Source organism: Medicago sativa, chromosome 3 (genome assembly GCF_051527215.1).
Source record: "Medicago sativa cultivar Bolivia chromosome 3, Bolivia_mono, whole genome shotgun sequence".
Lineage (NCBI taxonomy): Eukaryota > Viridiplantae > Streptophyta > Magnoliopsida > Fabales > Fabaceae > Medicago > Medicago sativa.
This window is the reverse complement of record NC_140751.1, coordinates 86386715-86397803: the sequence shown is the minus strand read 5'-3', so window position 1 is coordinate 86397803 and position 11089 is coordinate 86386715. Positions and strand designations below refer to the sequence as shown.

General features: G+C 33.3%; 1 protein-coding gene and 2 non-coding genes across 3 annotated transcripts; all 3 read left to right on the top strand.

Annotated features, from left to right (window-relative positions):
- The first annotated feature begins 1951 nt into the window (after window positions 1-1951).
- Window positions 1952-2023, top strand: TRNAD-GUC (transfer RNA aspartic acid (anticodon GUC)). The gene has a single exon. It is a non-coding gene; the product is annotated as a tRNA-Asp (tRNA).
- Window positions 2024-4900: 2877 nt separating this feature from the next.
- Window positions 4901-4972, top strand: TRNAD-GUC (transfer RNA aspartic acid (anticodon GUC)). The gene has a single exon. It is a non-coding gene; the product is annotated as a tRNA-Asp (tRNA).
- A 315-nt stretch (window positions 4973-5287) lies between these two features.
- Window positions 5288-10808, top strand: LOC146941338 (En/Spm-like transposon). The gene is made up of 8 exons (XM_085755109.1): window positions 5288-5396; window positions 6419-6562; window positions 6725-6839; window positions 7395-7632; window positions 7836-8027; window positions 8115-8435; window positions 8976-9198; window positions 10310-10808. Exons 1-8 carry the CDS (start codon window positions 5358-5360, stop codon window positions 10337-10339), a joined length of 1302 nt encoding a protein of 433 aa, XP_085611235.1. The 5' UTR covers window positions 5288-5357; the 3' UTR covers window positions 10340-10808.
- Window positions 10809-11089: the final 281 nt, after the last annotated feature.

Sequence of the window (11089 nt, the reverse complement as noted above, 5' to 3'; positions counted from 1 at the left end):
CTCTTGTATCATACCAATTTTTGTTTGGGCTGAGTTGTGGCGGATTCAGAAATGTTGACTTATGGATAGGGCTGGACCTTGGGAAGTGTAAGGAGCTCAACCAAGCCGGGTCTCTAAAAACTATGGGCCTAAAAAAAAATTAAGTATAATACCCACCCCCATTTAAATTAAAAAATTACATGTCACTTCTTTTTCTTTCTTCGGTACACGTATGAGTTTTTTTTTATACTTTAGTTCTACTTTCTAGACATAAATTTGATGTTATCAAACCACCATCAATTTGAAAAGTTATTTATTTGAAAGAATCACAACAATCATTTCTTTTTCGCATAAACCATTTGTGTTCCTCTTTCTCGCGTAGGAATGACATTTCAAACGACATTGTTAGGTAAATTTCACCTCTTTTTCACTTTATTTTATTTTATTTTATTTTGTTTATGATTAGAAGTTCTTCTGATACTGATTTTTTAATGAAGCTTAGCTACACAAAAAAAATTGCGTTTTTATTTTACTGGACCTATTTTAAAAGGAGAGTCGAGCCTCTTATTTCGTAGGAATGGCCCTGCTTGCGGGGACAAGATTTTATATGATATATATTTATAGAAAATTTAATGCAATGCAAAAGTGATATTATAATAATAAAAATAATAATAATAATAATAATAATAATAATAATAATAATAATATTATTATTATTATCATTATTATTGAGCAAAATACTCAGGATTATAAATACTATCCTATTATATATTAAAAAAAATTAAATACTCATCAACATCTACAAATTAAAATTGTTTTTTATGTGTCTTTGTATTTTAAAAATATGATAGAAATTATTCAAAATTTCATCTCAAATTATTCTTTACGTGTCTCTATATATAAATAAAATTCTTTTTATAAATATAAAACAATTGTAAATAACATATATTTTTTTAATAGTTTTTATCCAAAATCTAAAAGTATATTCTTGTTCATTTAGTAATAATTGGTGATAAAATTTTATTTTAGGAAAAATCTAAATTGTTATTTAATAATGGCTTGACATAGACAACATGGAACTGTTAAAAATAAAGTTAACATTATATCAACTCGATGTTGAGTACAACAAACAGGGATAATTTTCTACAACACTGTGAATTAAGATTCGAACTATTATGATGATGGATTATCTAATCTTCTTCTCGAAGGTATTACCAGACACGTTTGTTGACTGTCACGGCTATATCATGATGGAAGGGTCCTTGTCGATTAAAGGTGTTGTTATGGAAGATTATTCACAATTACTTCCTCACTTATGACAATCATGTTCATCGCAAAATGCCACAGGTAAATATTTGTCCAATGTGTGTTTTGAAGACTGCTCAAGGACATAATTTTGAGTTTTCGCTTGCTCTCCGTAGGTCTATATTTTTGTCAAATAATTAATGCATCTATTTGTCCTCTTTTTGATGGTTGTCTGATTACCTATGTGGTGGCTATGGATTGCATATGGATGACTCGAAATGAGAAGGTTTTCAACAATGTTAGTTTGATTGTGAAAGTTTTATGTTTGTCAAGTAATTGTGAAAGCTTTGTTTATGATGATTAACCATTACTGAATTTTCATCATAAAGACTATGAGTATTAAGATCTTTGCAACAAATTTATCTTGTGAAGCATGACTTGATTTGGAGAACTTTGAGAGGATTTTTTATGTTATCTATAATTCGTAATTTTTTTTACTGAAGAGAGCCAAGTAAGTATCACAACACATATTTTGCAGTAAAAACTAAAAAAACACAACACATCTTAGATTGGTCACTGGTCTTGGGCGCTGTCTAGGTTGAAAAATTCATAGAGCCACTGATAGGAGTAGGACCATGAAACAAAATTAATTGATTTAGTTATTTGAATCTTATAGAACTCAATTTTGAATAATTAAATACACAAATATCATGGAAAGAAACATCAAGTCGTTGTAGTATAGTGGTAAGTATTCCCGCCTGTCACGCGGGTGACCCGGGTTCGATCCCCGGCAACGGCGTTTTTTTTTTTTAATTTTCGCTTTAAAATAGACATTCACAAGTCAAAGTCACGGTTTAACGTCAATCGTATGATTTTAATCTAGCGGTGCAGTAGCAAGATGATTGCGAGCGCATGGATCCAGATTCCTAAATGTGATGATTGTTTCAATACTCATCTATATGCTTCATTTAATTTTACAAACTCATTTTAGCCTTTTTTTTATTTACTAAAAAATGCATTCACACAAAAATCGAACAAATACATAGATTATTCAAAAATTGGACAAATACATAGATCATTAAAGATTGCTAAAAATTGAACAATGTAAATCTGCAAACAATCTTGCAACACCTAGATCAATAACAAACAAAAAAATGATAGTGCTTGCAAATATATATTTTTTTAACAAGCAAAAAGAGAAATGTTATTATACAATCAAAACAAGTCCAACTAGCACAGGTTGTACCGGAGTAGACTTGATAAAGGTATAATTACAACCACCCGGACTAAGCGCAAAAAGATAAACAATCTACATGATAACAGATAAACAGGGAAGAGGATTAAGACGCCAAAAGTGGTAATCGAAGTCGAAAGTGGCATATTTCAACCACTAAAAAAATTGAAGCTTAACCCTTTCAATTAACCTTGACCCAAAAAAAAAATCAAAATCTCACGTTTTAAACACTCGAGGCTTCGAAAGAGCTCATGAATAAGACTTGAGTTGGTGGTGGTTGCAATCACTCAAGATCACGGGCCACATCAATGAGCATGACGAGAATATCTCGATACCACATTATCTCATCTCATGTATATACCATGACCTAGGCTAACCCTAAATGCATCCACCTTTTACCCCATAAACACTCATTCTCAAACCATGATCATGATACACCAACAACAAGGTATCACTTATATATTATCCCAAGAATACTTTATCACTCATATGGCATAGTATTTTCCCTTAAAAAACCTCATATGGCCTGGTACTTTGTGCCATATATCGACATTTTCATTTGTTGTACTTACGATCAATTGACATGCTCTTGTTGTCTTGTAAAGAGTACCACTCTTTTTACCACAGACAATCATCGTCTTGCTCTTTGGAATATTCCATCCATTGTAGTAGAAGATTGTTGTGCAACCTTCACTGGACAACTAGTCTACCAGGGTTAAATTCTTTGATAGGTCGAGAACATTTCTGACATTTTTCATTCCCCATACATGCACATTCAACTTAATCTTTACCTTACATTTCATTCGTTTGCGACCATCACTCCCACACAAATACAACTTCATCGTGATAGTCTTTGATAATGGAACCAAAGATCTCGTACTGATTTTTAGTAAACTACGTTGAATATCCATGTACTCAAATTAGCGAAAGGCGATAAATGTGAAATAATAAAACACGAAGATTGATAACATAATTCAACTAAATATGCATATGTCTACGAGTTGTTGTACACCTTTTTATTAAAAATATAAATTTACACAAGTGTTTACAAGCACTCACAATCCCTCACTCTCGAAAACAACTCAATTACACCCCATGGATTTCACAAACTAAAAATCTCTTTAGGTCACTCAAGACTTTCTCAAAGTTGTACTTATTTTTCTCAAAGTTTGAATGAATTAAACCTTTATATATCACCTCTATTTATAAGTGATTATCTTTCTTTACTTCATGATCAAGTTTTCTTGCTTCGAGAGTAAAGTATCTTTGTGACTGAGTGATTTTGATGGGTAAGAAACTCCCTTCTCTTTGCTTGTTGGTTTATAAGTAAGAGTAATGCTAGCAACACTCTCTTTTAAACACTCTCTGTAATACTCACTCTTTTTATTTGTTTAAATCATTGTGGGTCTACACTTTGAAATTTGAACCCCCACAAAATGGTGCAACATACATTGATTTCATCCAATAAACGAGTGAGTGCTAGAGAGAGTGTTAAAAAGTGAGTGTTACCAGCATTCCTCTATAAGCAAACCTCATGGTTAAGCTTCCATCCTTGATGACCATGTTTCCTATCTCGGTGGCTAAGTTTACTTGGTTACTAAGTAAAACTTAGCCAACACTCTTGTTTTGAAAATAAGCCATTTGAAGATTCCCATCACGAATGCTATGTTTATCAAGACAAATATCTTTCATGTTAACGACAATTCATCTCCCGTATGTTGGGTCCGTCATAATTTAGTTTAGATCAAGTTGAATGGGGATGTTACATTGACTAACCATGGGGACATACCAACTTGTGGCGGTGTTCGTCGTGATTATAATGAAAAAATATTGTTTGGTTCTTATGACCTTACTGGAGTGTGTACTATAACAATGATTGGGCATTGAGCTATTTTGAAGGGCTCAAAGGTTTGAGTTGGTTGAAGTTTGTTTTTGATCCACCGATTTTTTTTTTGATCCATCGATGTTGATTCAAACTTCCTACTGATTATGGGTTGTGTTTTGAACAAGTGTCGTGTTTCTCGTTGGTGTATCTAATCCAAGATTCTCTACATCAACTACATCATTTCACTACGAGGCATATTTTTTGGTGAGGTCAAGCAAGCATCAATTTCGTTTGCAACGTATGGTTCTTATATTGAAGAACCCATGAGTGACTTTTTTATTTTCTTAGAGCCGTTTGGTAATGTTATATTCTCAAAATCTTGCAACATTTAAGCAGAGTTTATAATTTAAAGTGTATCATATTTTCTAAAGAGAGCCAAAATAACAAACGCAATCTGTAAAAAAACAAAATAAAATAGCAGTACTATATACTAGCACTAGTATATACTCGAGGATAGCGCAACTGATAGGAGTAGGACCATCATGCAAAAATTATTGATTTATTTACTTTTCATTGAAGTATTTAATAATATAAGAATCACCTTTAACATCAAGCAGGTCGTTGTAGTATAGTGGTAAGTATTCCCGCCTGTCACGCGGGTGACCCGGGTTCGATCCCCGGCAACGGCGGTTTTTTATTTTTGCTAAAAAATACACATTCGCAGGTCAAAGTCAAGGGTTAAAGATTCCCTGCGGTTGGAAAGATATGCAGTAAAGTGATTTAAACCGTCCGATCTTAAACCCAACGGATCACTCCCGTTATGCTTCATATTTCTCATTTAAATTAATTTACAAAATAAAAACGTCAATCGTATGATTCTAATCTAGCGGTACAGATTACATGACCGCAGCAAATAGTACGTGATTGCGAACGCAGGGATCCAGATTCCAAAATGACGAGTCAAATTACTCTCATTCATATGCTTCATTTAATTTCACAAACTCACATTGTCCATATTCATTTCTGAAATTTCACATTTCCACAGACTCACTCGTAGCTCCAACTCACTGAGTCATGTTTCCAGTTCCACCACCAAGTAACAGCAACAACCAGGTCAATTTCTCTCTGCATTTTTCCCTCCTCTAATCGTTTGCTTTATTTTCATCACACCAATGTTCTCTAACCATATCCTTCGTGATTTACCGAGTTTTTCTTCACTAATTTTTCTGGGTTCAAAATCTCTTGAAATTATCAGTCGGAGAATTGTTATGGAATAGCGATTTTAATTACTCGGTTGTATTTTAATTTAGGGTCTGTAGCTGTTTTTTTTAGCATGAAAAAAGAAAATTAAATTTTCCTCATATAACCTACATTTTTTTTTGTATTTCACTCGCATTGGAGTTACTATGTGATATTGCATGTTAGATAGAGCTCTTTTATGATAGAAATTTGGTTTACAGTCTTTTTTTAGTACGCATTAGAACTGCGGGAACAAGACGAACTGGGTTGAGTCTAACATAAGGGGCTAGACTCTCACAACGTGATAAAATTAGGGGAAACTAAAAAAAAACTGCTGAAAAAGTATCATATTATTATTATTAATATAATATAATATAATATGCTACCTAAGATGCATACATCTGTGTGAGTGTGTCAGATGATTTGATGAATTATTTTACTTTTCTTACCCCCTTTGTGAAAATATTTTTCGGCATTTTCATTGTTTTCGAAAAATGTACACAATTGGTCTATTATCTGTTTATTAGCAAGTAAAATTAACAAAAGTTTTAGAAAATGAAAATGTTTTCGCAAAGTAAAGTTAGCCTAATTTCTCTTCTTTCCCCTTCGAAATTTGACATGGTTTACATGGAAGCAATTAAATTTTAAAATGAAAAAGAAATAGTGAAATGAAGGATAAAGTGAATAAGAAATTGATGCACACACCAATAGTATGATTCTATGTGTTTAAACATCCCAATCCCTCTTTAATTAAAGACTGGATAATGATCATTCATTTGGGGATGGACATGTATCTTGGGAAATCTACCTGCTGAAGTAGTGCCTAGTAATTATTTTTCATGTGTGCAAGCATTAGCTGTATTTATTATGTGTGTGAATAAGTTATTCTTGTGCAGCATTTGGTTTATACAAAGCCATTATCTGTCCAAGGGTCTTCGGCATTGGTGCCAGTGGAATTGAATGAAAACTTCACGGACACAAAGGACAATGTGAAAAATGGAGAATTTACAAAAGCAGATATGATCATCCGACAGTCCCAGGTTGCTTATATTTGATGTTTTTATAAACAGAAAATGTTGCTTTTGTGAACTGTGTGTGTATAGTATATACTATATAGACATTTTGTTTTATTAAGTTTCTGTATTTCAAATGAATGATGATGATTTGTACAATATTAACTTCCACCTAAATAATATTTGAAGAAACTACAAGATGATCTACGCTCGCTTGGGATGAAAATTAAGCAGCATGAGGACAAACTGAGTCTTTTGACAACTGAAAAAAGCCAATTAGATGACGCCATTCTTCATTTGCAAGGTAAATTTGTTTGTACTTTTTAAGATGACTTTTCTTCTTTGTTTGGTAAGTAGATAAGAAGCTACTTATCATGAAAAGTATTGACAATCCGATTCTGTAGAGTTCATTCACTGAATCAATGGTTTAAGCTTTCTTGATTCTGAAGGCTGCACGAGTATTATCGGTTTATCGAAACATTAATCTTTTGATTATGAAGTTTATGCGGTGTTGAGATCCCCCATCAGCAAGAGATTGAATAATTCTTACAAGACTGGGCCAATCCTCACCGCTTGAGTTAGCTTTGGAGGTTGAGATTGGCTGACCCAGAGTTTTTAGATGGGGCATTGTTAATATGTTTCCGTATGTATAGGCTGAAAAGGGAAGTGCATATCTCAAGTGTTAACTATCACTATTAAGAATGCAATAAACTTCAAATTGCCGCTCTTCATTTTTTTAAGGAAATGATATTTTGTTCATTTCGTTCTGTAATATTTCTCTATCAACAAACGTCGTTCTGTAATATTTCTCTATCAACAAACGTAGGTGTCTTATATGCTTTTCCTTTCTTATTCATAGTTGCTATTGGGAAATCAAAGTCTTCAAGTACAACCAAGATTGGTAATGCGGACGATCTCCACATTACAACTGAGGAGGAGGTAAATAAACAGATAATGCAGCATGAAAAATCTGCTGCTGGTATTCTGTGCCAGGTGAAGACTCATCATGGAGCACAGGCTTCTCTTCTTGCACTAACACAGGATGTTGTTGGTGTTGTTGCTATGCTAGGAAAAGTTGAGGATGACAATCTTAGCAGGTACTTTCTGTATAGATTATTTTCTTTTTGGCTTACGAAATCCTGCACTTATTTCACAGTCTTGTAATAGGTACTTTGTTTCTTCGGTCTCTGTCATGTTATCTCTAAGCAAGATGCAAAATGATTTATTTTTTTGCTTTGTTAATATCTATGAACTGTAAGTATACATACCGATAGTTTCACTCGACTTATTTGGAATGCAGACTTTTCTCGGAGTATCTTGGAGTGGAGACTATGTTGGCAATTGTTTGTAGAACTTATGAAGGAGTTAAAGCTCTTGAATTGTATGATAAGGAAGGCAGCATAAATAAAAGCTGTGGCCTTCACGGGCTAGGTGCCTCTATTGGAAGGCCTTTGGATGGTCGATTTCTAGTGATATGTCTTGAATCTCTAAGGCATGAATACAAGAATCATGTTTTTGTCTTTTATTTGTGGTTGTGGATAAATTAGTGTTTTTAAACTTTTTTCCTGTTTTGTTTTAGGCCTTATGCTGGTAAATATGTGGTTGATGACTCACAACGAAAGTTGGACATCTTAAATCCAAGATTGCCCAATGGGGAGTGTCCGGCTGGATTTATTGGGTTTGCTGTGAATATGATTAATATAGACAACCGGAACCTATTTTGTCTAACGCCAAGTGGTTATGGCCTCAGAGAAACTCTGTTTTATAATCTCTTTTCTCGTCTACAAGTATACAAGACAAGGGCTGAAATGATACGAGCACTTCCTTGCATAAGTGATGGAGCTCTTTCTTTAGATGGAGGAATGATTAGGAGTTGTGGTGTATTTTCCTTGGGTAATAGGTAAGAATATGAAAAGTCGATTTATTTATAAATTATTTATTAACTTAATTTTTATTATCTTCTGATAATTATGACAGGTTGAAAACTTTGCCCATCCTGGGATAGGAAATAACATGTGTTTCTATTTTTACAAGAAAGCTAGAAAAGATAAATGGGAGAATACTTTTTCTTGAAACTGTATCATGTAGAGATATTTTCATTAATCTTTCAAGTGGTTTTGCTAGATTAACTACAGTTTACTGGAACAATGCCATCCTAAACAGGGTCTGACAATGCCAATTATTTTAATCTTTTACTACATTTATAATGTGTATAGCAACTCGTACCATATGAATTATGTAAGTTTGATATGTTGTACAAAATGGCACCTCAATGAATAATAATTGTAACTTCTGAAATAAAATATTTTGTAGGTTTTTGACTTGATATATATATATATATATATAGTGTTTAAAAATCCTTTAAGAAAATATAAGCTTCATTTTAGAAAACATCAAATTGCTGTTTGTTGTAAACTGAAAAAACTGTTGGGGTCTGCAGGGAAGCTGTTGATGTGAGATTCCCCAGACCAGAAAAAACATTGGGGCTTGATCAGCACATTGAAATGGAAAGGCAAATGATGAATACCCAATGGAAGAAGGACAAAGTTTTTGACGATTTAAAAAGAGAAAAGACAATGTTGGACATGGCAAAGTTCAGTTTCAATAAGAAGAAGAGCGACTTTCTTAAGTATTTGGCTTCAAGTTCATCATACGCAACTCAGGTAATCTTTCTGGATATTTGAATTTTAAGCCTAGGTGGTTTATAAGACATTGGGCGTAGTTTGATGTAGTTTGTTATTTATTTTATGTTTCAACCTTATCCTAGTCATTTTGACTGTGTTAGAACAGTTTACATTGAAATGACTTCTAATATTTTAGGAATTTATTCTACTCTTGAGAGCACTGAAAATCCTTTTTCTCTGTGGTAACTTTGTTTTGTGGTAATTATATTTGAAATTATTACCAAACTCAGCAATGGGTATTCACTATTGATTCTGTGTTGCACGGGTGCGGGTACGGGATACGACATTTTTTAAAAAACAAAGGTACGGGTACGTTAGGATAATTTTTTTTTTAATTTAAAATAACATAGCATGAGGAAATTATATCGCTCAACCGGCAGAAATTATATTGCTTTTTCATTAGCAATTCTGTCAAGTTCTTTCATCTCAGCAAGATATTCATTTGTCGCTTTTGGACAAATAGCTATCCCTTTTTCTTTTCTCGGAGCAAATGACATCTTATTCTAAAATAAGAACCCTTGTATGATATATTGCAATAGTTGCAGTTCCAGGTTGCATTATTTCCTTTTCCTTCATGCCTTTCTTGCATAATTCTCATGAAAAAACAAAAAAAAAAAACTATAATTGCTATTAATTTTCATGAAAAGCGTCATTTTCTCAAGGAAAAAAACAGTTATGCGTACCCTAAGAGTACCACCGCCGTACCGTAACTGTACCAAGGTTTAAAAACAAACAAAAAAAAAATTGGTACATCATGGGTGCGTACAGTACGAGTACCAGTACCCGCGGAGTACCCGGTACGGGTACGTTTTGCAAATTGGAGTACCCGTGCTTCAGAGCTATTGATTAATCAACAATTGAATTTCTGACTGATGCATGCTTATTACATTATCAAATTGCAAACTTGTGCAAACATCTAGTTCATATAGTTGTTTCAAATGAATGGAGCTTTCCAATAAGATTGCTGCCGATTGTGATATAATGGCACAATCACCATTTTTAAATGATTGATTAAAGCTTTCCAGTAAATCTTGAATCATGATATAATTCACCATTGCTGATTTTTTTTTTAATCTAATGACACTATCAGGTTCAGACTGCTCCTTACCTACATCAATGATGAAATTAAGGCCGATGCAAAGCTATGAAGAACATAGCCTGTGGCTAACAACTTATTTATGTTATTGAGCATATAGCGCATATCCATTTTGTAGACTGGCTCTGGAAGGAGAATGTTCTCATTCTGATGAAGGTCAAAAAAAGGTAGCACATTGTTTTTCAAAGCTAGAGTCCTTTCTTCAGTTAAGGCTTCCTTTTTTCTTCTTCTTCAAGGTCTGTTGCAAAGAAAAATCACATTTGCCTTCAAGACACTCATATGAGCTATATCCAATGGTATGCATGATTACCCCTTCCCCAAAAGACTTAAAGGGTGGTACAACCGTTTTCTTGGTTCCCTGTACATGAATTAGCTCGTTAATGTTGTAGATCTTTGTCAAGCCTTTTTTTTTTGCTTGTAGCTCTATAATTTCATTTGACCTTGGCTCTTCGTAGAAATTCAGTTATTCTTCTATACAGTTTTTGGAGAACAATCGTCTTTATCTTCTCGCAGAGATTAGGTTGAGAATTTCATGAAGTCTGAATCATTTGAAATGGGAAAAAAATCTTTATAGATTGGAAATCATTAATTTGATAAAAATGGGTAATTTAATTTACCAAAAAAAGCAGGGTGAGTCTTTTTTTCCTTATTTCTCCTGTTCCCATAGTTAAATGATCATGATAATCTGGAGATAAATAAAGCAGCAGATCTTTTTTCTTTTTTTGATGAAGAGCGGAAAGACGTAGAAAAACACAAAGCATGTGAAAACTCTAA

Excerpts from the sequence above, each read along its gene's own strand:
- LOC146941338 (XM_085755109.1), top strand. The coding sequence starts at position 5,358 with ATGTTTCCAGTTCCACCACCAAGTAACAGCAACAACCAG. Across the intron at positions 6,840-7,394 it reads CGCCATTCTTCATTTGCAAG|TTGCTATTGGGAAATCAAAG; the intron begins GTAAATTTGTTT and ends TCTTATTCATAG. Across the intron at positions 7,633-7,835 it reads GAGGATGACAATCTTAGCAG|ACTTTTCTCGGAGTATCTTG; the intron begins GTACTTTCTGTA and ends TTTGGAATGCAG.